General features: G+C 54.5%; 1 protein-coding gene across 9 annotated transcripts in view; it reads left to right on the forward strand.

Annotated features, from left to right (window-relative positions):
• PSD4 (pleckstrin and Sec7 domain containing 4) overlaps positions 1-25,670 on the forward strand; it is a 43,861-nt gene that overhangs the window by 12,317 nt on the left and 5,874 nt on the right. For 3 of the 9 annotated variants that reach the window (XM_070236189.1, XM_023618747.2, XM_070236190.1), the window contains exons 2-12: positions 15,880-16,902; positions 18,004-18,129; positions 18,426-18,504; positions 19,003-19,384; positions 22,203-22,379; positions 22,830-22,910; positions 23,045-23,157; positions 23,398-23,456; positions 23,676-23,765; positions 24,848-24,891; positions 25,274-25,434. In XM_070236189.1, the coding sequence (XP_070092290.1) occupies positions 15,994-16,902; positions 18,004-18,129; positions 18,426-18,504; positions 19,003-19,384; positions 22,203-22,379; positions 22,830-22,910; positions 23,045-23,157; positions 23,398-23,456; positions 23,676-23,765; positions 24,848-24,891; positions 25,274-25,434 (2,221 nt within the window). In that variant the 5' untranslated portion in view covers positions 15,880-15,993. Of the gene's footprint in view, positions 1-5,601; positions 5,863-8,483; positions 8,864-13,317; positions 13,507-15,879; positions 16,903-17,438; positions 17,620-18,003; positions 18,130-18,425; positions 18,505-19,002; positions 19,385-22,202; positions 22,380-22,829; positions 22,911-23,044; positions 23,158-23,397; positions 23,457-23,675; positions 23,766-24,847; positions 24,892-25,273; positions 25,435-25,670 lie in introns of those variants that run through there. The other 6 variants (XM_023618746.2, XM_023618748.2, XM_005599845.4 and 3 more) reach the window with 6 other exon arrangements.

Here is a 25,670-nt window from a genome sequence, read left to right on the forward strand (position 1 = left end):
ACCCTTTTTCAGTAAATGTGTACCATCCCATTGAATGGACGTACCATGTTTATCTAGCAGTCCTGCATGGGCTTCTAGGTTGTTTTCCCCATTTTTAAAGTTTGTTTGCTGTGGCAGACAAGAATGCATTAAGCATGGCTGTGTCTACATATTCGCTCCCTCCTGGGGCGTTTCAGCAGGAGAGATTCGTAAACATAGAATTATTGGTTTGAAAGTTACGTGTATTTCAGAGCTTGACGGATGCTGCCCGCCTGCTTTCTGAAGGCCCGGTGTGGCTTATCACTTCTGAGACCGCTTGTTCCCCCTTGGTGCCGCCAACTCGGTGTGTTTCCAACTTTTATTTCTTGCCCATTTGACAGATAAAAAATGGCATCGTGTTGTAGCTTTAATGGGTATTTCTTTATAGTGAGTGGCGTTGTGAGCCTCACATATGTTTTAAGCTATTTGTCTTTCTGTGGACTATTCATGTCCTTGGCCTATGGTTTAAATTGGATTTTGGTCTTTTACTTTTTTGGTTATTGACTTATAAGGGGTCTTATTGTTTCCTCTTCATCGCTCATCTCTAGCCTCACTGACGGCCCCTCACCACCTTCCCCCGCGCCTGGGAGCAGCAGCCGCTCTGATATATTTGTATGTTTATCCTGGGAGCTGGACGTATGTTAGAGGAATATATGATGTTGATTTATACATGCATGTGTTTTAAACTTACATAAATTGTGCTGTGCCACAAATCACGATCCTCTTACTTTTTAAAACTGAGTTGATTTTATAAAGATGTCTCTGCTGCGTGAACACTTGGTTTGTTGCTTCTGGTTGCTGCACTGCATTCCATGGTTGGAATTATGGTATTATCCTAACAGTTGATTCTTACGGATTGGGCTAGAAAGATTGTTCGATAGATGGAAAGGAGAATGGGGGAGGGAACAGAGCTGACCAAGAGCACAGCAAGAGAACACGCCGACGTGCTAGAGTAGCAGGAACATTCAGGAAGCCCTACAGGCTTCTGGGGCCGTAGCTTGGGATGGGGTGTGTGGTCCCTGGAGAGCCTGGGGGTCTCAGATGTCAGTAGGACTTTCCCTAAAGGCTAGACGGGAGAGGCACTGGGGTGGGGGCCAGTCAGAAAAGACTTCCAAGGGCAGGAGGAGCATTAGGGTGGACTGTAGATGTGAACCCGAGAGGCAGGAGGTCCCTGCAGTTCTCTAGACAAGAGAGGAGCGGGCTCTGTGTGAGGGTGGTGCAGTGGGGCCTCCCTGGGAGGGAGAACCAGCAGGATGGGCAGCTGAGGCGTGAGGGGTCAAGGCTGGTGTCAAGGCTGCTAACTTGGGCAACCAGGCTGAAGTGATGACATAGACGGGACCCAGGAGGGGCAGGCCTGGGGTGCAGGGACGGGGAGGCATGCTCACGGGCACAAGGGCACGCTACCAAATCTGAAGTCCTCACAGAGGGCTGGAGGATTCCATCGGCAGTTAGGACTCGGGGCTGGAGAGGGTTTGGGACTCTTCAGTGAGGAGGTGAGGTCGCCCTGGGAGACAGTGAAGGGCAGGAGAGGCTGCGGGCGGAGCAGAGCCCGGGGCAGGTATGCAGGGAGAAGTGGATGGACAGGCCCAGCCAGCTGGGGAGACACGCTGCACTTTCGAACTCTACCCTTTCCTGGCAAGACAACCTCAGAAAGCATCCTCCAGGAAGGGGACCTGGGCAGGGGAGTGGGGGCCGTTACAAACAGGGACACAGGAGGAGGGCTGCCTGCCTTGCTGGTGTCTCTCAGTGCTGCCTGTGACCATGCATAGGAGTGCCGAGGCCGCCTGGAGGGAAGTGGCCTCAGGAAGCACAGGTGGGCAGGCCCTCTTCCCCAGTGCTGTTCCTGCCACGAGCTACCAAGCCTGGCCGCTCCCTCTGTCCCTGGGGTGACTGTGATAGAGCGTGGATTGGCTCTGCTGGCATGGAGGGGCACTAGGAAGCCAGGGCTTTGTGGCTATGGATGGGGTTAAGCATGGGCACCCCCAGCGGAATCCTCACCCTGCTCTGAGCTTTGCCTTCCTCCTTCATCTCGTGGGAGCATACCTGTTCTCTGTTTCGTGTAACCCCAGAGCCTTGCTCTCCTGCTAACTGTAAGCCTGAATTCCTGTTCAGCAGTTGATGGCCGATCGAGGCTAATTAGCCTTATAAGGAAGACTCCCAGTTCTTGCTCCAAAGGAGTAAATGCTTGAGAGTTCAGATTCAGCTGTGCAAAGTGTCTACTCATTTGCATATCTTGTCATGATTTTTGACATAAGAGTTTTCCACCTATGCTATTTTATTTAATATTTTTCCTTGAATACACATAATTTGAAAAAAATGACATAAAGTTAGGCATTATTTAGTGTGATCCTGAGCAATAACATCTATGAAATCAGTGGTTTGCTGCATCAGTTATATTTTGTACTGCATATTCAAATAAATGCTTAACTATTAAAAATGTTCATTATGTGTACCACATACCTGCTTAGGCAAACACAGCTTTAGATTTGTGGATTCATAGAGGAGGTAATCTTTGCTGTGTAGGAGAGGGAAAAAACTTTTCCTCTACCCTCTTAGGTTTAGTGACTGGGACCTGCGAATTAAACTGACAAAAGACAGATTAACAATAGAAGAAGGTTTATTGGCATGCACACAGGAGCCAATCAAAGAGTAGCTGGCTTGTTAAATGGTTAAAGTTAAAGGTTTGTATACCTAACTTAGTAGAGGAAAGAGAAGGGAGAGAAAAAGCCTTCTATGGGAAAAACGAATAGGTTTCTTTAGGAAAGACAAATGGGTTTTTAGGATAACAAATGAGAGATGAGGACATTTGTGATAATGTGTGTCTTTACTGGTTTGCATGGTCTTCCAGTCTCCCTCAGGGCCATAAATTTTTCCTCGAGAAAGGATTTGGGGTAGATTTTATTGAGTTCTCCCTTCTGGGAGTAAGTCTGCCCTAAGAAGGAATTTATGGCAGCCTTATTTCCCAGAAGTTGCTGCTCTAGTCAGATAAGAGAAGCTCTGAGAAGACTTCTCTTGGCATCTGTTGAATCTCAAATGTCTTCACCCTTAAATAGTCTTCTTACAAGTCTGGAGTTCCAAGTGGGTCCCCAAACCTACATCAGAGAGGTCAACTGGCAGCCACTTGAAGGATGGCAATGGTGAAGGGTCAAAAACAGTAAACGCCTGTGCAGACCCCCTTGGGCCTCTCTGGTCCCATGCTGGTTCTCAGCCTCCACCCGCCATGGGGGCCGGGCGTTGGCAAAGAACCTCCCAGCCTTTAAAGTGAGCAGAGAAATTTGATCATTATTTAATTCAACACAATTAATTTTCTAATACCTTGATTATTTTTGCTGCTGATAACCAGAATACATATTTATTTTTAAAAATTAGGTACATACCAAAAGCACAGAGAACTTAACATCGTCTGTGTGTTACGGTGCACAGATAACTGCTGTCAACCAATGTTTTTGTTATCTTATTGCCTAAATATGAGTTTTTAAAAAATTGAGATCATACTGAGTATATAATCAACTTCCTTACTTCATAACGTGCTGTGAGCATCTTTCCACTTCATTAAATACTCTTCAAAAACAAGGTAGTTAAAGGTTGCAGGGGTTCACCGAATGGCTCTGTGGCTACACCATAATCTGTTTATCCAGTTCCCCATTGGGATGTTAGGTTGTGAGCATTTGCGCGTTATGAGTAACTGCATGCACGTGAGCTTCAGCGGATGTTTGGCGGCATCTTCTGGGTGCCAAGGGTGCTCAGGACAGAGGTGAATAGCTAGAGAGCCCTGGTCACTGCTTGCCTGAGAAGGACAGCCCCAGGACACTGGCTGCAGGGAAAGGGGCGAATCGAAAGACACTCTGGGTTGGGAGGGAGCCAAGAAGGCGAGCCTTGGGAGAGCTGGGGATGGACTCTGGCGCCGAGGGAGAAGAGAGCCAGGGAGCTGTGGCCTGGGCGTCTGTCCACGGGCAGGGTAGGGACGGCCTCCCCGGGTCACTGTGCCATCCCTGGGATGGGGCAACCAAGTCGAAGAGAGAGCAGCTTGTCATTCACTTTCACCGTCACTTCCTGCCTTTCTCCAGGAAGCTGCATGGGGTGTTGGTGCCGTGTCTGTGTTGGGAGGCCGGTGATGGTGTTAGCACTGGATTGGGCTGCCTTTCCTCATTGCCCTGCCTTGGAGAGACGTCTGCCTCCCGTTCTAAGACCACAGATGTTACAGAGGGCGTGCCTTTGACCCCTGCCGTGGGCTCAGTCACCCTGCTCTCTGCTCCCAACCCCAGGGAGCCCACAGGCAAGCTGGCCAGCAGGATGGTAAACATCTAACCTGGCAGAGGAATGTTTAAGCAGGCCGGTGACCTCCTGTCTGTCCTCCCTGAGGGCCCAGGCTTGTTGAGGTCGCTGAGCTGGGAGGGAACAGAGCCTTCTCTGGAGGAGGGAGCATGGGGCAGCCTGACTCTCAGGCCTCCCTAAAGGACAGAACGTTTACGGAGACAAATTCAGGGCCATGGGAACCTGTTGTGGTGCTTCTGGCCTCTGCTGTCACCTTGCCCGCCAGCTGCTGCCCTTGGAAGGATGGCAGTGAGCTCCATCAGCTCATGAGTTTTTATGAGCTTTGAGCCAGGAGAAGTGAGTTCAGGCTTACACCGTCAGTAGCACTGTTTGCTTGGAAAGAACACCTGCTCCTTCATAGCTGCAGGATGCAGGGTAACAGGGCATAGCAGAAAGTGTGGTTCAAAGTGGGGTTCAGCAGTGCTGAGTTCAAATCCAGCTTTACCGTCCCTGCCTGTGTGGACCTGAGTAACTGCTCTGACCCTCAGTCTCTTCATCCATTCTGTAGAGTGGGGATAGTAACACCCCACTGCCACCCCAGCCTCGTAGGGATTGGAGGTAGGCTTGTAAAGGGCCTGGTGAAAGTCAGCACAGAGGGCCCTTGGACGAGGTCAAGGGTAGTTATAAGTCAGGTGGGCTCCTCTCCTGGAGGGTGGGCTCCACCCTCTTCTGTGCTCAGCTCGTGAGAAGCTGCCTCCTGACCTGTGCTGAGCAGCTTCCTCTGCGGGCAAACAGGAAGTCACTCACCTCAAGGGAGGCAGGAAGGGGCTGCCTGGCAGGGCTGCCTGTCTGGGGACTGTGGTCAGGTCAGGAGGCTCTGTGTCCTCTGGGCCCTGGGGAGGGGGACAGTGGGCTGGGTAGGGTACCCCAGGAGTTGGGGGTCGGTGCATATCAAAGCTCACCACTGGCAGGGGCTCTGGGGGCAGGAACCAGTTTCCCCTCTGCCTGCCCTCATCTGAGTCACACACCCTCCCCAGCTGGAGCCTGGACCCAGGGATCCCCCATCCAGAGTTCTGCTCCGTGCAGTCTTGGGAAGGAGACGAGAGTTGTAGGAGATGGAACAGAGTTGGTGACTATGGGAGTCTGCGAGTCTCTTCCTGAAGTTTGGTGTAAGCAGGAGCCACCCTAACCACCCCCCATAGCGCCCCAAACACAACACGCCATACACACATCAGACCCATTGCCTGGGAGGAAAGGGGAGAGAGGCAGGTCCCCCTTCCTGTGTATTGTCTTGAAGTGATCCAGGAAGAGAAGACGAGCAGCTCTTACTCATTCATCAGATGGTTGTGGAGCAGTTATGAGCCAGGTGCTCTGCTCCACAACCTGGGCAGCTGTAAGGGTGTGTGGACCAGTCCTTGCCCTGGAGCATTCACAGTCGGGGGAGGACGTGGACTCACAGACACGTGGAGGAGGCAGATCGCTGGTGTCTCGCCTGACCGGCGCCATTCCAGCCACCGGGAGCCGAGCGTGCCCAGCATCCCTGGGGTGGTGTAGACGCTGGACTGGACGGGGCAGACAAGAGTCGAAGAGGTGAGGATGGAGGCTGACCCCAGGTCCTCACCTCACCTGATCAGTCCTCATGTCGGGGTCTCCTGGCTTCTGCCCCCATTGCTCTCCCGCCCCCCACCTGTCTGTAACCTCCGTGTGGCCACATTCGATGGTCACTTTGCTCTTCCTTAGGCTTTCTAGTAGCATTTGACACAGCCAACCACTTCCTCCCTCTAAGGTTATCTCCTCGCTTGTCTCTGTGACGACACGCTCTTTCATGTTTCCCTCGCCTCCCTGACAGCCCCTGCTCACTCTTCTTTGCAGGCTTCTCCTGGGTGGGCCCCACCAGCCGCCTGCATGGACCACCCTTCTGCCGGTCACACACGAGCTCATTTCTCCAGCCCAGCCCCTCCCGTCAACTCGAGGCACGTTTTCCAGTTGCCCGCTTGAGTATCTCAAACCTACTATTTGGAAAATCAAACTCTTCATTTTCTCCCCTAAGCCCCAATTCTTTCCCATTTCAACAAAGGCCATTACCACCCATCCAGTTGCTCAAGCCAGAAATCTAGAAGTTTCCCCTGACTTCTTGCTCATCTTTACACCTCGCATCTGCTTCACTGGCAGATGGTACCAATCATCCCCAATGCATATCCCACGTCCTCTGCCTCCCCTTCCCTGCCATTTCTGCTCCTCTCCAAGCCACTGTCCCACCTCACCTGGACGGCCACAGAGCCCCCTGACTGGTCTCCCTGCTCTCGCAGAGCTTTGGCTGTCTGTTTTCCATACAGCAGACAGATGATCTTAAAAACTCATGTATACATACTCCTTGACCCCTCATTTCCCCACTTAAAATGCACCCTGGCTTACCACTGAGGACCCCTCGGGACCTGGCCCTTTGCTTCAGCCCCATCTGCTCTCACGCTCCCCAAAGCCCCCAGGCCAGCCGCTCTGGCCACACTGGCTTGCTTTCTGTTCCCTGAACTCTGGAGACCTTTCCAGCCTTAGGTAAGGGATGAGACGCATGGTTCCCTCTATCTAAATGCCCACCCCATGCTCTTCACATGCTGGCTCCTCTGCCCCGGGATGCAGAAGCTTCCTGACCTCCCATCCCAGCAGCTCATGCCTGCTGCTTGCTCTCCTTTCTCCCTGCTCCTCCCCTCCCCAGCATTCACCACAATTTATAATCAGGTTTTGATTGATTAGTTCTCTTGTTTATTTTCTGTCTCTGTCCCTAGGTTGGAAGCTCCCTGAGGACAGGGGTCGTGTGTTTTATTTCTGATAAGCAGCTTCTAGTGTAGGGACCAGGTGGAATAGGTGCTGGCTGAGTTGTGGCCACATTCCAGAGATGCCCTGTGAGGCTGGAGGCCTGAGCGGAGGGTTGGCCTTTAGGCCCAGGTGACTGGAGGTTTCTGGCTTACACAGCTGGGAAGAGTGTTGTCAAATCCCAAATACAGAAGGAGGAGCAGCTTGGGGAGGCGATGCACCAGGTTTGTGTTGCATTGGGTTTGAGGTACTCCTCAGGTAAGGCTGTCCCTAATATTAGCCAGCCCGAGACAGTGAACGGTGGCGGGCCCCATCTGATGCACCCGAGTATGTAAAGGTTATGACTACTGCTGACAAACTGTCATAGAAAGGATACCCTATTCTCCTACCTCCCATCTCAATAACTAGTTAGGATTCTCAGCCTCTTCGGAATGTGGCCGCTGCAGCAGAGCCATCCCCCAGCCCTCGGCGCCCCCCTTGGCCTCCCTCCTGTTTTGCTTCCCCACCCTGGCTTTGTATCACACGTGCATGCGGGTGGGTGCATCCTGCCCACAGGTCCAAGCCCTGTCCACCCCTCTATCCCCACCCACGCCACGTCTAGGGCTGCACAGAGCAGCGATGCAGTGCCCCCATGGGAGGAAGAGGCCATGTGGGCCTGGGAAGCGGAGAATTCCAGGCTCCTGCGTGGCCAGAATGTGGTAGAGAAAGATCTGGTGGGCATGTCCCTGCAGAGGAGTGCAGCTGGAGGAGCCGGCGCTCTAAATGTGGGCGGGGGTGGCCTGCGTCTCAAGGTGCTATGCCTGTGGGGCTTGCAAGTGGAGGGGTCTCCTGTGCAGTTGGATTTATGAGGATTAGAGCTTGGGTTGGGGCGGGGTTCTTTGGATGCTCAGCAGAGGAGTTGGTCGTGGTTGAGGCTGGAGAGGTAGATCATGTAGACGGAGAAGAGAATGCTACAGTGAGTGTGGCTCCCACCAGCCTCAGTCTCACACTCTTGGACACCTGTGACCTGTGTCCTGCGGACATATGTCGGGAATTCAGCCATGGGGATCGGGTGACAGTCTGTTCATGTGGTCAGATGCTCTGAGTTCTAACCCCAGCTTTGTGACTTCCCAGCTGCGCAACCCTGGGCAGTGGCTTCACCTCTCTGCGCCTGCCTATGGATCTGTATAATGGGTATAGTAAAATATAGTATTGGGGGACACTTTGTAACTACAGGGCAACTGTATCAGGTGCTGTTATTACCCACACCACATAGCCACACAGAAGTTGAAATGTCCTTTGTTAAAAACAGAAAACAAAAGTCCCCCAACCTGGGGCCCTCCTCTGTTTCACTGGGTGCCCTGCAAGGAACTGAGAGCTGGGTCAGAGATGAGAACCTGGTGAGGGAACCACAGGGAGGAAGGGGTGGCGCCTGTTCACAGTCCAGGGCTCAAGATCTTCCCCTTTCTCTCTCAGGCCCTTGACTGGGGGAGAAGGGCCCTGCAGAGGGTAGGGGCTGCCAGGGAGCAGGGGGATGGAGAAGGGGGCCCGTGACTGGGCCTGGGAACGGAGGCTCTTGTCTTGTGGGCAGGAAGTGTGAGGTGCAGAGCAGCTAGGGAGCCCTGGGGAGGCCACGGGGAGCGGAGCGCTAGGGTTGAGTGAGTGGGGGTGAGGGGAGCGGAAGTCGGAAGCTCCAGCCGCCACATTCATCATTCACGGGGTGGACGGACCGTGTAGCAGGAACTGCTCCTGGGAGCCCAGGCCCACTCAGCCCTTCCTGGGTCCTTCGGAGGTGAGCAAGGTGGGCCTGTTTGGGGTGGGGGCTGGGAGGGAGCTGGGGGGAGCGGGGGATGCGGAGAGTCATGTGTGGGCCCCTGTGGCAGGGGCCGGGCAGGTGGGCAGGAAGGAGGGCGCTGTGGGCCTACTGCGTGTGCACTTGCTGTGGGCCCGGCCTTGGGCTACACCCCCACCCTTCCCCTTTCTTCTCTCAGTCCTGCTCCTTCCTCAACCTACCCCTCCCAATCTGGCCCTTTCTCTGATTCCTACTTTGGCCCCCACTCACCCCAGCCTCCCCAGAGCCCCTGTAGGTCTGCAGTAGTGAAGGGTGAAGGGGCCAAGGAAGCCCCTTCCTAAACCTCTTGTGGGCCTCCCTGGTGACTGCTGTGGCTGTGGTACCTAGTGGGGGCTTGTGTGGCCAAAGGCCTCATTGACCCTAGGCCTTTGAGGGAGGAAGACCCGACTGACTGGGGCTTTGGGGCGGGGGCAGCTTTGGGTGCGGTCACTGCAGGAGCTCAGACTCGGCCATTAGGGGGCTCCCAGCACCACCTTTCAGGCCCCACCCGAGAAGCTGTGTCAGAGGGAGGGGACCGACTTGCTGGTTTGCCAGGGCAGCTCTGGTTTAGGTCTGTTGACCTGATGTACGAGAGGAACCTTTGCACTCTGAAAAGTGTCACCGTTTGGGACACTATGAGGCCTTCTGGTTGTTGGTGTTATCCTTGTGCTAAAGGGAGCCTCAGGGAGGGAAGTCCCTCAGCTACTGCCCTCTTATTCTAGGGCCTGAGATCCTGTGATTGGAGTCACTCCTCTGCCAAAAGGCTGGGAGTGGTGCCCTGTCATCAGCTCATGATAATATGTCTCAGGACTGTTGGGCCTTAGCCAGTTTTGAAGGAATGGGCCCCAAATGGGCTTGTCTCCCAGCATCACAGAGCTCCCTCCTTCTATGGATGAGGAACCACCCACCGGTGGGATTAGAACCCGGGCTGCTGAGTTCTTTGTTGAGGGAGGGGGAGATCCAGGAAGGGGTGAGGGAGGCCTGGCCTGGCCTGGAAACCTCCAAGTGGTCCTTGCCCTTCCCAGGCAGCAGCTGCTCTGGAGAGCTGCTGACACTCTGCCCCCATCCTCTTGACCCCCATCCTCTCTGATCTCTCCATTCTCTCTCCCTGCCCGAGTCCCGGCTGAGCCCACAACAGGGTCCTCAGCACCACTGGCACCTCTCTCTCTCTTTGGCTTTCTCTCTCTCTCTGCACATTTGCATGATGACTGCTTTCGTGTGGGCAGGATGTGGGGCCCCCCCAGTCGTGTCTCTCACGGTGCTCCAGCCCCAGGTTCAGGCAGGGGTGTCGGCAGCTCCAGATAGGGGAACTCCATCCTTGACCTGCGCCCTCAAGGAAGACATCTGCCCTCCTGCCCAGGGCTGTGCAGCGACAGGACAGGTCATCTCCTTAATCCCTGGACGGGCCAGGAGCCTTTGCTTTTTCCATAGGAAGGAAAAACCTTCCAGGGCAAGAGGAAGGAGTGTTTGCTGAGTCTGGACGCTTAAAGGGAGAGAGGGACAGAGACACACATTCCAGAGAGGAGATTGAGGGCTGACACCTCCTGGAGGCTGAGAGCTGAGGGCACCCTGTGGGCTGAGCCTGTGCACTCAGGGAAGGTTGTTTTTGTTTATTTTAGCTTCTCCAAATGGGCATGCAAATGGCAAAGTTAAATTGGGCAGGACGTGGTATTTCTGAGCACCTAATGTCAGCCAGGCCCGCCTCAGCACTCAGGTCCATTCCCATTTATAACAAACCTGTAGAGTAGCTTCCTTCCATCTTATTTCCTTATTTTACAGATAAAGAACCAGGTGAAGTTTTTGATCAGAGTCAGTGGCTCCTCAGCCATAGTTGGGATCTGAGTCTGGTCTGTGAGCCCCCAGGTGTAGGCAGTGCCAGGAGGACAAGGCTGTGTGCCCGGGAGTGGGTGAAAAGCAAATCCACTCACAGAAAGTACCGTCTACGTGCCAGCTGCACTCCTTCCTGGCCCAACAACTAAAGACGTTGCCTCAAAGCGCAGCTTGGGGTCTGGGTGGGGGAGGGAGGGATTCTGTCCTCCTGGTCCCTCAGCCGTCAGTTCTTGTTCCTGTACCTCTCATCCCCTGGACGCAAGCTTAGCCCCTGCCGTGTTCTCCATGGGAAGCCCCCTTGTGGTGAAAATTCCCTGAAATAGTCAGCTGTGCTCAAGGTGGGAGCCCTAGGGGGTCGCACAGTGGAGCAGACCTCTCTCCTCCCGGACCTCAGCTCCTTCTTCGTTCCCTCCCCTCACTGTCTTCTGGAGTTCATAGCATTTTCTTGGATTCAGAAGAGCCAGTTCCACTTCTCCCAGAACTTATTCTTGAACTTCCGGAGCCATCACGGTGCTTGGAAGAATGAAGGGCCACTTTATTTTAGAGGTCACAAAACTCCCCTTATGAGGCATGTGGCAGAGACCTTTGCCCTCCTTTGTTCTGTTAGCATACCCGAGACAGGTGGTTTCAAAAGAAATTTCATCGAATACCAGGGGTGAAAAAAAAGTAAACCAAGGAAATTCTAGATGCGTAAGACCTGGGCTCTGCTCCCCAGTTCCTGGTCCACCTTTGCCTAAGAGGTGCCATCCTACCTCCAGGAAACAGAGGCTGGTCCGCACCCTTGACCCTTGCTAGGTCAGGTGACTGGGGCACTGCCTTGATGGCCATAAGAAGTGACCTCACCCCTCAGGTCATCCTAGCCCTCCTTTCAGGGAGGAGCAATAGTGGGGGGAGAGAGAGAGAGAAAAAAAAAAAACTTCTTAAACACGCACTTACAGTGCCCCTTCCACAAGTGGAAAGCACAGACAAGGTGACTGAATGGGTCCTCCTCAAGTCTGCTCTCTGTCCAGCTGCTGCCCAGGAGCCAGGACCCATATGAGCATTTTGGCTGCTGGTCTGCCAGGAGCCTACCTCTGGGAAAGCTCTGTCCTTAGGGTGCTGGGCTTCCTGGGAGGAAGATGTGATTGGTTCATGGGCAGACTGGCCCTCAGGAGGAAGTCATAAGGTCATAAGGATGCTGACTTTCTTTCTCCCAGCCTCAGTCTCCCCAGTCCTCTAGTCAGGTTGTTCAGGAGGAGGCTTTCTGAGGATCCATCCCATCCATCCATCCATCCCCTCATCCCCTCATTCATCCCTCCCTCTGTCCATCTAGCCATCTGTCTATCCCTTCCTCCCCCCGTCCCTCCATCTGTCTTTCTTCTTATTTTCACAAATATTTCTGGAGTGCCACTGAGCCAAGCAGATGCTGCACCGAACAATGGGAAAACAGATGAATTTGAGTGACTCTCTGCCTCACAAGGGAATGGATGAAAGTCCAAGGGAATTGATTTATGGTTGGGAAGAGAGCGATGCTCAAGAGAGCGATGCTCAAGGGAGCTGCAGCCCTGGGTTCAGACCCCAGCTCCCACACTGACTAGCTGAGCTTCCTGGGCACATTTCTGGAGCTCTTTGAGCCTTAGCTGCTTAGTGGGAAGGAGATGTTACTACTCGCTTCGTTCACGGAGTGTCTGGCAAGACAGATGAGCTCATGGCTGTAAAGCACTGAGCTGATAACTGGCATTTTGCAGCGGCTTGGTACATTCTTTATACCTTCCCCATCAGATTTGTTTGCCAGATAAAGTACAGAATGCCCAGTTAAATTTGAATTTCAGATAAACAATGAGTAGATTTTTAGTATAAGCATGTCCCAAATATATGTTTGTTAAATGTAGCAACCCTACCATGAAGTTGTGTGCCATCCATGTGGAACTGCCTACCTGGGACCAGGAGCCTGTCCCATCAGCCTCTGGAACCCCATGTGTCTCATGGGTGGTCCTGGACTTCTCGAGTCAACACTAACCTTTAACTGTCTGACCTACTTGAACGAAAGCCTAACGGCGTGCCCCCGAGAACTTTGTAGTTGGGAGTGGGTGTGACACAGTTAGTCACTAGAGAGATTCAGTCCTTCACCACTTCCGCAGTGAGACAGCGGTGAACAAGGAGCACAAAGAACCCGCCTCCTTGGCACTTACATTCTGGGAAGGGAGGCAAACCAGACCCTGTGAGTGAACATGCTAGAAATGACACATCGAGATAAATGCTCTGAAATCAGAGACTGAGGGATGGAGTGTAGCCAGGTTGAGTTTCATTGGTTCGGAGCCATGGCGCAGTCAAACCACATACCTCCGTCCCCCACTAACTGCTGTCCATCTGTCTGTCTGCATTCACCCCCTCCACTCCCACTGCCTGCCCCGCCTCCCTTAGGTCCCAGAAAGCTGCTGTCTTCTGCAGTCTCTGGAAAGCTGCTGTAGCTTCTCTGATTTTCTTGTCCCCTTTGAATCCATAGAGGAACACCCAGTATCTTCTGGGAAGGCAAATCCAGTACCCATTTGTGTCTAGCAGAGTCATTAACGTTTACCTGTATGGCTGCTTTATTTCATATGCTATTTATTTAGAAACACAAACGTGCAAAGAGGAACATATGGGACGCCCGTCTTATGAAGACTGCAGAACATCCTTTCCACTGGCCTCTGCCCACCATTCCCATTCCCACTATTAGCGTTTGAACTTTTCCTGTCAAGTGAGGTCACTCGTGAGAGCAGGGGATTTGATGCCACCTGGGCAGAATGCTCTGATGCCCACAGGTATGTGCCCCTGAGGCTGGCACCTTCAGACACAATGTGTCAGGGTGTGGAGGAATGAGGACCGGAGAAGGGGTCTTGGGAGGGAAACCAGCTGGGCACGAATAGACCAGGCCTTGGCAGGGAGGAGGGGGCAAGGGAGGTCGGCCACGGGGTCTGGGAAGGGAGCTGGGGATGCCCCGTGTTCAGGTTCCTGTAAACCAGGTGCTTCTCTCCCCCTCTGCCCTCTGTCTCCTAGATGGAGCTGGCTCCCCAGTGTTTCCTGTACACTCTGGGCTGGTTGTTTGAGAAGGCTGCAGAGGTGGGATGTCCCACCTCCTTACTCACACTTGGCCATTCTCCAGGCAGGCCTGGGGAGGGAAGTGTGGATCCAAGGGGTTGCCTGAGTCTAGATGATGGATCCTGAGGCTCACTCATCCCTTCCCCCTTGGAAGTAGGACTATAGCAGGCCTGTTACTCAGAGAGGATGGAGAGTAGAAAATGGGCAGCTGCTTAGGGGCAGCAAGGTACCTAGGTACTGCCCCTTGGGCTGACCCAGGACTTAGGGAGCAAGCCATATGAATCCTCAGCCCATAACCTGGGGCAGGGTATGGGGTGGAGAGGTAGGACCTAGAATGATGAGTGAGGCTGAGCTAAATTGTTGGGGTCCCATAGGAGAAGAGTGAAAGGCAAGACTGGTTCCAATTGATTTGATTCAGAGCAGCGCGTACAAGATCCAAAATAAGAAACAGCCCACCCTTAGGGAAGTCACAGTCGATCGGAGAGGCCAACAGAGAACTCGGTGATGGACGGGCCCTGAGGCTGGACGGGGGCCTTTGTGGCGGGTGCTAACACTTCAGAATCGTGAGGCCCATAGTTCAGCAGTTACAGATTCTTGCTAGGCTAAAGTGAGGGGTGTGGGGGCTGGGACAGAGGAGAGGTGAAATCCCAGAGGGGGATTCTGTTTTTGAGGGGCTTTTAGGAGGGTACTTTCAAAGGAATAAGAAACGGAAATTCATCGTGGTCCTGTCGCATCTCTCAGGCTTCTCCTGAAAGAAGGCACAGTACCGAGCCATGTTTTCCAGGTGACCCCACCTGCCCTTGGTTTTCCAGCTCTGAGGGCTCCCATTTGTTGGCTGTCTGATGGTGGGCCATAAAGTAGGGGAGAGGTGGGTTCGTGGATGTCACACGTGGTTACAAGTTGGGAGCGCGCTCGCGTGTGTGTGTTTATTTATACCTTTGTATGCCGAAATATTTCAATACAGCTTATAAGCACACACACAGTCTTCATGACAGAAATATGTGAATGATGAAAGGGAGGCAAAGGGAAAATAAGAAAAGATGTGATGAGGCCAGGGGTGCGTTTAATACTGGAAATGCGTGCTGTAGGGGCCTGTGTACTTAACCCTGCCCGTCCTAAGGGTCAGTACCAAGAGGGAAAGTGGTCACGTTACAAATTCACGGTGTCCACAGGATCAAAATAAGCCAGTTCTGAAGAAGCAGGGCCACCCCGAGAGCCATGTAGAGTGGGGTCCACACACAGGGGATGCAGACTCATGCTTCTAGAATATACCCTGCAAGATTCAGCCACATCCGACGGGGCCCTACCCAGAGTGCTAGTGTAGCCGATGGACAGGCCAGCTCTGAGCAGATGTGGTGTAGCCCCAGGCAGGCACGGCCACACATCTCCAGCCTTCTCCTCAGAAGGCATTCTGGTCTGCCAGTTCAGCTGAATTGTCCCCTCTCCAGGAGCCCGGGCCAAGCTTAGTGAAGTTCCCTCTACCTGCTTCCACCTGGGTGAAGTTGCATGGCTGTAAATGAGAACCAGTAGCCTTGCAAAGGATGCAGGCCCAGGACAGGAGCTGTAGGAAGTGGAAATAGGGCAGGCTGTGGCCTTTGTTTCCTGGGCACTTGCTTCTCCAATGACTGTTCCATTCTCCTCAACTCTAGCCTATGTCTGCTTGGCTCCCACATACTTTGGTTTACATGTCGGTTTTGGCTTGCTGCTGCTTTCACACTGTTTTGAGGCATTTTCATCTTCTGCTCCTGCTACCAACCACCTTGGTCTCTCCATTCTCCAATCCGAATTCCCACAAGAAGGATCAGGTTTGACCAGTTCATCTTTTTAAGCTAAGTCGTTTGGGCCACCTCCAACCAGCATACGGGTATCTTTGGAGCAGGTGCCACCGTGCTGCAAGCAGTCGAGATCGTGGGGTGGGGAGGCATATATGGCACACTTCTCACCCCCAGCAGAGCTGTGGAGGGCAGTTCCAATTGATTTGAATTAGCCACGGCCATGGATGTGGCCAGCCCTCCAGAAGACATCTGACACACCAGCCGTGTGCTTCCGGGGGCTGACAGGCTTTGCTAACCCGAATTTGCTTTGGGCACTTCCAGGGTAGATGTGGATTCCCAGTTGCCCGCCTGGCCAGCACTCCCCCTGATCCACACAATGGGACTGTGAAGGCAGACACTGCTGGGGGCTCCTGCGCAGCTTGCTCTCTGTGGAGGATGGGTGACGACAGACTCTCTGAACACCCCGAACCCGTGGAATTTCTCAACATCTATTTGGGAGACAACCTGCAGCCCCACCCAGGAGTGCACCTGAGGGAAACATGTGGCCATCCTGACCCTCCGAAACCTTGTGGAGAACAGATCTGCGCCTCTGACCCTCCTGATTCCGCAAGGCAAGATGCTCCTCCCAGGGGCTCCAGCACAGAAGCCACGCACCTGGGGAGCGGCTCTTCCCAGGGGGACTTAAGGCAGAGCCAGAGCACGTCCACTCAGGTGGTGTTCTGGGCGGGCATCCTGCAGGCCCAGATGTGCGTCCTGGACCTGGAGGAGGAGCTGGAGAAGACGGAGGGGCTCAGGGCCGAGCTGAGATGCTGCCTCCCCCCGGCCCCTACAGACCTACCTACTTTCTCCTCCAGCCCTGTGGGCCCCCGGGACTTGGGCCTCCGCCCCGGCCCACCCGTGGAAGAGGCTTTGGGGGAAGACAGCAGTGGGCCTGAGGGGGAGAACCAGAACCTCGTGTGGCCGGGGAAGGGAACCCCAGATTCTTCCCCAGAGTGGGGTGCCGAGGAGGAGAGCGTGTTCTTCGACAATCCCCTCTTCCTGGACAGCCCTTGCTCAGACGCCAGTGCTTCCGAAGAGCGCTTTTCCTGGGGGTTCCCAGACTTCCCAGCAGACGTGAGGACTGGGACCCAGAGCCCACAGACCCTGGAGCCTCCAGTCCCAGGAGGCGGGGTGCCATGGGAGCTGGAAGGGGAGCCAGGTTTAGGGGACGGCACATCTGATTCCAGCGGGCACACCACCCCTCCATTCCCTGTGCCCATCTACAGACCGCACTCCCTCTCCTGGGCTGCAGGGGATGCCGCTGATGGGGCTCCGGCAGTACCTCCTGGGCAGGGGGAGAATGAGGTAAGACGAGCCCTGGGAACCAACGAGTGCTGTGCACGGGGACACAGAAGGAAGGGCCTTCCTCTGTGGTCACCAGGCCCAGAACACTCTTTTCAGATACTAGGGCCTTTTGGGATCCTGGAGTAATGGAACAAAAAGCAAGATGAGTGTGGCCTTCAGAATTATAGGAGATTTTATGGCTGCCGTGATGTCAGCTGAGCATGGTGGTGATTAGGTCTACAAATGTCACCATCTCGCCAGCTCCAAGGGGCACATTTGGACACATTTGGAGAACAGACAGCTCCTCCAGTTGCAGCATGTTCCAGGCCATTCTCAGACTACCCCACCCACCTCCAAGACATTCCTAAGTGTAACAGGGCAGAGGTCACCTGCCCTGAGGGGAGCTGTCTCTTTTAAGAGTCCCGTCCTCTCTTCTTGAGTGATTTCAGCATTTTGTTACTTTTAGCTCACCATCTTTCATCCCCGCCCTCCAGTGTTGATAGGTCAAGCCCATATGACAATGGCAGAGGCCCTTGATATCAACTAGGACAAGTTATATGAGACAATAGGGAGCACAGTTTTCCCAGGGAGGCCTCTGCTTCAGAGATAAGGAACCTCAAGATGGCAGAGCAGGGCTGTAACTTGCCAATCTCTCTGATCCCAGGGAACAATGGAGAAGGGCTGTTAACCAGAGCAGCTTTCTCACCTGACCTCCATTCAGAGGAGCTGCTAAGTATGGTCAGGGCCACCTCCACCCAGGCGGGGGGCCCAGTGTGGGGCGGTGGTGGCTGCCTCCTGTGGAAGTCCATTCTCGGGACCTTCCTGCTTTAGGGTCTTTGGGGTGCTCAGAGGGAAGCTGGAGCCCCATTCTTGGAGCTGGCAGTTTGCTGCCATCTGGGATGGCAGAGCCCAGCCCAGTGCCTGGGGCCGTCACCCTCCCTCTAACACAGACCCTCCTTGGGCTGGTACTGCAGGCAGCAGGACCATCTGGGTGGACTGTGGAGGGAGGGGGACGGGGGACAGAGAAGCCTAGAAGACTAGGCCTAGTGGGGTGTAGGAAAGGCCTAGAGAACAGTTTCCCTCGGTCAAAACTCTCCTCTTCTTTTCTTCTCTCTCCCTCAGTCCTTTCTGGGAGACAGTCTTGGCCCTACCCCATCTACAGCATCCTGTGCGGACAAAGCATTGACCTGGGAAATAGGACAAGTCGGATCTGACCCTAGGCCTGCCACACCTCCTGTGCAACCTTGGGCAAGTTACTTCCCCACTCTGGGCCTCACCTTCTCCACCTGTAGAGGAGGAACATGAATCCAGTGATTTCCAGTGCCCACCAGCACTATTAGGATGTGGGTCTTCTCCCATCCAGGATGGCTGTTCTGAGCTGAGGGCTCTGACTGGGGCTGTGTCGGCTGGGTGGGAGGGCAGCATGGAGGGAGGGCTCTGTGTACTCGCAGTCATTCTTCCCTTCCCCTCTCCCTGCCTGGCCTCCCCCATTCACCTCCCAGTACCTCCAAAGCTCATGGAGATCCCGGGGCCTCTCTCAACAGGCCCTGCCCAGCCCTGAGAGCTCACATCCAGAAGCGTGTCCTTCATGGCCCCAGGTGCCTCTTACCTCCCAGCACAGAGGTGAGACCCAGTATGGGGGCCTGAGAAACTGGGTGGTTGGGAGGCTTTGGGATCTGGAGTGGGGACAAAGGTCATCATTGGTTCCATGGAAGTCATTAAGGGGTCCCACTGTATTGTGTTGGAGCCGGACAGACTTGGGGGGTTAAATCCTGCTTCTGCCTATGTGACTTCATCAATACAGTGGGTTTTTAAATACTTATCTCAGAGTAAAGGAAGAAATGTACAAAAGACTCAGCATTTTTGATGCCTAGGTCTTAGGGGTTTATCAAGTCCTGAACCCCTGGTTGCCTCAGGCTGGAGTCCTGGGAGGCCGCTGCCTCTGCGTGTGGGAGGTCACTGCCCAAAGGAGGGACAGGACGTGCTGCCCAGCTCCATGGGAGGAGCCCCAGGGAGGGAGCCTGTGGAGATGGCAGCCCAGACTGTTCTGTCTCTGCCAGGCCCCTTGGCCCTCAGCCTGCCTCTCGCCCTGTGCCAGCCTCACTCCCTGCTCTTCCTCAGGTGACAGGGATGCTGAGCGTCCCCAGGAGTCTGCTCCCTGCACCTTGGCCCCTGGCTCCTGGGGGAGCCCAGCCTATTCACCAGAGCCTGGCAGCCCCGAGCCTGAGAGCAGAGGCCGCAGCCCCAGGCCCAGCGCCGTGTCCTCCCAGGAAGGCAGCCCACAGCTCCAGGGCCACCGCTCGGGCAGCATCTCTCCCAAGTGGACCCTAGATGCTTCCCGCCCTTCACTCTTGGAGACAGATGGGGCAGAGCCAAGTTCCTTGGAGAAAGAGGAGGCAGGAGAGGCCCCAAACCCAGGGAAGGAAGTAAAGAGCGAAGGCCCAGCCAGGACCGCAGAGGCTGTAGCCATCCAGCCTGACGTTCACTTGACTTCTGTGGAAGGGTAAGTGTTAGAGTCACCTGCTCTCTGGCTCCTAGTTATGGTTGCGTTTGAGAATACCCTGGTCCGGATGGAGCGCCAAAAAAGCACATTGGGATTTAACATACTGGTATCTATTAATCCAGGATTATATGACTGGGCACCAGCAGGGTTTTGGGAAAGACGAGAGGGTTTGAATGCATAAGAAACCAAAGAGCAGACAGTCATACGTGTGGGGCAGGATTTGAGAGTGCTGAGGCAGCGCCTGAGGACATGTCCGAGGTGGGACACCAGGAGAGGAGGAGCGGGTGTTCAGGGAACCAGACCAGAGCCATGTGCCCAGAAAAAGGGGAGCCATGCCTGGCAGGTTTGGGGAGTGGGAAGGTCAGACATTACACGCTGTTTTGAATCTGAAGAGGTGTCTGGGAGAAATTCATCTCAGAGCCTAGGCCCAGGGTGCTGGCTCGGATCTCAGGGGAAGCCGGAGCACCAAGGGGAGGTTTGTCTGGGACCAAGGGGAGGGATCTTGGGGCCCACAGCAGGATTGAGTAACCCCATAACTATGAGCAGAGGTAGGAATAGGCCAACTGGGAAACCAACCTAGATGTCTGCGTGCCCCAGGATGCTGCATGAAGACTGTCAGGCCCTGGGATCTCTCCATGGGAAACAGGTTTTGTTCTCTGGTTGGCTGAATAGGGATCATATTGAAGAGACCAGGAGGAACCAGCGATGGTTCAAGTCAGGGACCTAATGTTGCACTAACTGGAGGGTTAGCCCCACTCCCATCCTGGGGTCATTGAGTGATGGCCACAGAAACTCAGTCAGTGCCAGAAACCAAAGAAACATCTTCCTTATGCATCTGGAAGACTACGCGGTCCCTGGAGATGTTCAGAGGCTTTGTAATCAGAGGAGTCCCTTAGTATCTAAAAAGAGATGGTTAGGTTCATTCTACCAAAAATTAAAGTTATTTTAACCTAAAATAAAATTAAGTAGATTCACCTAAAATGAGAACCATACTTTCATAGTAAATAATGAAAGAAGTTTTTAATTGGGGCTTTTCTTGGTAAAGGACACTAAATATTATATAATGTTTATTTAATCTTTTATTTACCACAGTACAGGAGGTTTCATTTTCCCGGCATAAGTTTGCTAGCCTGAGATGTCTTTCATTCATGCCTGACTCTCACAGTGAGGTCATAAAGGTCATTTTTATTTCATTTATCTTATTATATTATTATTTATTTTTTAAAATTTTTTTTGAGGAAGATCAGCCCTGAGCTAACATCTGCTGCCAATCTTCCTCTTTTTGCTGAGGAAGACTGCCCTGAGCTAACATCTGTGCCCATCTTCCTACACTTTATATGTGGGACGCCTACCACAGCATGGCTTGCCAAGCGGTGCCATGTCTGTACCCGGGATCCGAACTGGCAAACCCCGGGCCGCCGAATCGGAACGTGTGAACTTAACCTTGCGCCACCAGACTGGCCCCTGTATTATTATTTCTTAACATCATTTTATAACAGACTTATTGAGATCTAATTCACATACCATACAATTCACTCACTTAAAGTATACAATTCATGATAATTTATATTTGCATAGCGGTTTTAAATTTTTTTCCCAAAGGGCCTCCCCATCTAGATATTATTTTAGTAACAACACTAATTGACTAGGTCACTTTTGCAAACATATTTTAGGGCCTCATCAGCAGATTATCCAGATAGTTCTCTTTAGATGGGACAATTGTGTTGTTATTTTGATATTCGCTTCTTCACTTGTTCACTGGACCAACTCTTCCAGGTCCTCATTTGCCAGTGGCTTTCCTTGTGATTCCTGGGGTCTTCCAGCATCACTTTGACAGACTTCATGAAATCTTAGGTTTCTTCGGCAAGACTTATAAGTTTCACTTTTCGGCTGGTTTCCATTGGGCTTGCCCTGCATCCCTGGCTGTGTCTGACCTCAGGAGGCAGGGAGATGTTCCCGGCAAAGACACTGACCCACTCAGGGGCAGAGATGGACGTCTGAGTTAAGGGGAGAGGGCTAATTTCACAAGTGGGCATTTTATCTGTCAGTGAGCATTTCCATATTACGATGAGTTTTGCTTCCCTGTACAACTCCCTAACGGTGGTAATGTGGACAAGGAATATTCAGATAAGGAGGACACCCCATACCTGGTTGCAGGGGAAACAGAAGAGTCAGGTAGAGATTGCACCGGGTGACTTCTGAGATTCTGAGAGTCAGACTCCGAGTGTCCTCTCAGTCTGCTGGGGGTTGCGTAGGCCTATGCACACTCATACAGGTCATCATGCAGTCTCCTGTGGTAAGGCCTTTCTTGACCACAGAGCTGCCGATATGAGAAAGGAGAGATTGGAAACCACCTGACTCCCCCTGCTGTTGCCATTCCGAAAGCCAGTCTAGCTTCCTGTTCTTGCCTCATCCTTGCACCTTTCTTGGCTCCAGCATGGAGGCTGGAGCTGGAGCTGGAGGGCAAACACCACTAATGTCTTCAAAGGGTTGTACCCGCCAGCTGAGGTGAACTAGGCTCAGAGCATCCCTGTGGTTGATCTGAGAAAGTGCCGGGTACCAAGCTTGGCTCCAACCCTTGTCAGCCTTGGTGAATACCACCCTGTCTGGGTTCTCCTGGTGCCCAGCCCAGGCCAGGCCAGGCAGGCTGTGATCCTGCATCTTCCCTGGGGGATGCCCTGGTCCACCTCCTCCCCTCCACTCAAGGCCCAGACTCCAGCTCCCCTCTGAGCTCTGGGTACCCCCTCCACGACTTGACTTAGAATCCCTCCCTGTCCACCCCAAGTGGGAGTCTGAGAACACTGATGGACTTTTCCAGGCTTCCTGAGAGCCCCATGCTCCACGTGCAATCCCCAGAGGAAGGCCAAAGGCCACAGGCTGGAGACAAGCTGGCTAATGGCATCAGGACCGACAAGGTGGCCTGGAACTTGGCCTCTCGCCTCTATCATCTGGAGGGTTTCCGGAAGTCTGAAGTGGCTGCCTACCTGCAGAAGAAGTGAGGGGCTTTGAGCCTGAGCGAGGCTCCAGGTTGAGGCAGGACGGGGCTCCCTCCACTAGCCACCCTTCCCATCCCTGCATCCCTCCAGCTCCACTGCTGACCGGTCATCCATCACTCCTGTCCTGGTCCCTTCCCTGTACCTGTGCCAGGCCTGGCTCTTCCTCCATCACACTTGTATCACCCCTTCTCCACACCCTGATGCCTTTTTAGAGCCACTGGACCGGCCACCTTGCCTCCCCCTGCCCTAGCTCCACATGTCCCTCCCATTCAACACTGGGTGGCGGCCAGTGGCAGACCAGACCCTGGCTGCCCCCTGCCCTCTTGGGACCTAGGGTCCAGCCTGGCTGTGCCTTTCCCTGCTCGGCCCCGCCCCTCTCAGGCCCCAGGATGTCTGCAGCCCCAGCCCAGGTCCCCAGCACAGGCTTCATCCGCGCTTCTCCTCCGCAGCAACGACTTCAGCAGGGCTGTGGCTGAAGAGTACTTGTCCTTCTTCCAGTTTGGAGGCCAGAGCCTGGACCGTGCCCTCCGGTAACACCTTCAGGCCCGCTCTGGGGAGGAGGGATGGCCGGGGACAGTGGCTGAGGGTGGAATCTGGCCCTGAGCTCCAGGGCCTGCTGGCTGCCCGGCCTGGGCCCTGCCCTTGACTCTGGCCCTCTGTCCAGGGGCTTCCTCCAGGCGCTGGTGCTCAGTGGAGAGACTCAGGAGCGGGAGCGAATCCTCTACCAGTTCTCCAGACGCTTCCATCACTGCAATCCCAGGGTCTTCCCCTCAGTAGGTAGGGAGGGCCGGCCCTCAGGGCAGGAAAGGGGGATTTTGGGGTACCTGGGAGAAGCATGGCATGGACGTGTCCCTGGGTCTGGTTGGGAATTCACTTGGCTGGTGGCTGGTGGGAGTGTGTTTGGGGGGCTATGGAGAACCAGAAGCATTTGGAGGTCACCCCACCCAGTGTGGGCAGAGGAAACACAGGAGTCTGGTTCCAGTGAGCTCTCTCTCCACTCACCTCTCTCCGGGGCAGATTCTGTACACACCTTGACCTGTGCCATCATGCTCCTTAACACGGACCTGCACGGACAGGTGAGAGGCAGAAGGAGTACCTGTGGGATCCGAGGCGGGGGCCAGGATGGGGGGCTGGAAGAGGGGAGTTGAGACCAGAGGCTCGGGAGGGGTCAGGGAAGGGCCCTGGAGGATGTGGGCCTGGGGAACTGGAGAAGGTTCCAGAGTGGCTGGCTGGGGGGTTATTCTACTGGGGTGGGGAGTAGGTGCCAGCTGCCCCACTTCTCTCCGTGGCCACAGAACATTGGGAAGAGCATGAGCTGCCAGGAATTCATAACCAACCTGAACGGCCTGCGGGACGGCGGGAACTTCCCCAAGGAGCTGCTGAAGGTACAGCACAGGGGCCGCTCCCTGTGTGGGGCCTGGAGCTTGAGTCCTTGTCCCAAGGGCAGTACTGAGCTCAAGCCTGACTCTGCCAAAATCTCCTGGAGGGGACAGGGCTTGATCCCTGAAGGTACTTGGAGTGTGGGCCCGGCAGCTGCAGCAGCCTCACCTTGGCCTTGGTTAGTTTGTGCAAATTCACAGGCCCCCCCACCTTGGATCTGTTGAATTGGAATCCCTGGGTCTGAGGCCCCCACAATGTTTTATTAAGCTTCCTGGTGGTTCTTAGGCCTGTGCAGTCTGAGAAACACTGACTTTTGGTTCTCTGAGCAAACAAAGGGCGTCGGCAGTGTAAGTCTGGCACTGCGACTCAGGAGCCGATGTCCCAGGGCTTGAGGTCTAGTCCGGGGCAGCTCACCCCTCAGCCAACTCGAGTTCCTCCTGGGGGTAGTAGCCATCTGGCAGTGTTGTTATCACGGTGAAGTCAAATTTATCCAGTGCTTAGTACAGTGCCCGGCCCCTGGTATGCTTTTCCTAGATGGTTACAGCATTCGTTCCTTTGTCTAGCTGGTGTGTGTTTACTGAACACCAGTCATGTGCCGGGCACCCTGCTGGGCTCTGCCAGGGCTACAGAAGCAAGCGAGATGCAGCCACACGAATACTCTGTCAGACCATTTCCAAGGGACAGCACCTCATTTATTGATTCACTCGCTGTACGTTTCTTGCCCCGTCAGTCAGCCGTCCCTGCTCTGTCACACCCCTTCAGGCAGGCTGGTATGTGGGTGATTCATTTCCCCTTGAAGAGAACTCGTTCAGGCCTCACTAAGCTCAGGTGGCGACCGGGGTTGCTTTGATCATCCCCAGCACCTAGCACAGTGCCCGGCTCATGGGAAATGCTCCATAAACTGTCGCATGTGTGAACGCGTGCATGAATGTGTGCATGGATAGGCGAGCTGCTTCCCGCTCCAGGAAGAAGGGCAGCTGTGTTGGGTGGAGAGGCAGGCTGTGGCATGCCGCTGGCCTACCTCTGCCAGACAGAGTTTGGGCCGAGGCCCAAGGCCCCCCTGCCCACCTGTGTGCCTCTGTTTCAGGCCCTCTACTGGTCTATCCGAAGTGAGAAGCTCGAGTGGGCTGTGTAAGTGAGAGCCTCCCTCCTTTCCCTGCCCCGCCCCATCTCCCCTGCCCCTGGGCCTGTCCTTCCTCTGTCTGCCCACCTGCAAGTTGGAGAAGTTCAGCGCCCTGGACAGTGCTCCCTCTGAGTGGCATGGAGCCTGAGGCAGGGCCTGGTCCGATCTCAGAGAGGGTGGAGGGGCCCAGGTAACACCCAGAGGAGCCAGAGGCGGGGAGTGGGAGGGACGGCAGGAACTGGCTTTGAAGGAGGACTCCTTTCTGGGGGTCCTGGGGTGTGACTTCCCAGCAAGAGAGAGGGTGGGGGTGCTGAGGCCCTGGAAGGGAGTGGGAGCCTCCTGGTGGCCTTTGCTGGGTCAGCACCCCCAGCCCGATTCTCCAATGTCCAGGGACGAAGAAGACGCAGCCATTCCCGAGAAGGCACGGCCGTCTCCCCCAACCAGCAAGTTGAGCAACCCCTTCCTCCAGCTGGCCCAGGACCCCACGGTGCCCACTTACAAGCAGGGCATCCTGGCTCGGAAGATGCATCACGATGCGGATGGCAAGAAGAGTGAGTGTCTGCTGCCCTGCTGCTTGGTGGGGGCACCTGTCTGCCAGTGGACCGGGTGGGGGGGGTGTGGCGAGGAGCGACTCAGCTCAGCGACACGTGCGGACGTGTGCATGGGTGTGCAGAGATGGCACAGTTGAGGACGGGCAGCCCATGTGCCTTCCTCAATGGTGACTGCCGCCAGGTGCTGTGTAAGGTGCCAGGGGGCGAGGGTGCAGACAAAACAGACCCAGGCATTC

This window comes from Equus caballus, chromosome 15 (genome assembly GCF_041296265.1).
Source record: "Equus caballus isolate H_3958 breed thoroughbred chromosome 15, TB-T2T, whole genome shotgun sequence".
In the NCBI taxonomy this organism is placed as follows: Eukaryota; Metazoa; Chordata; class Mammalia; order Perissodactyla; family Equidae; genus Equus; species Equus caballus.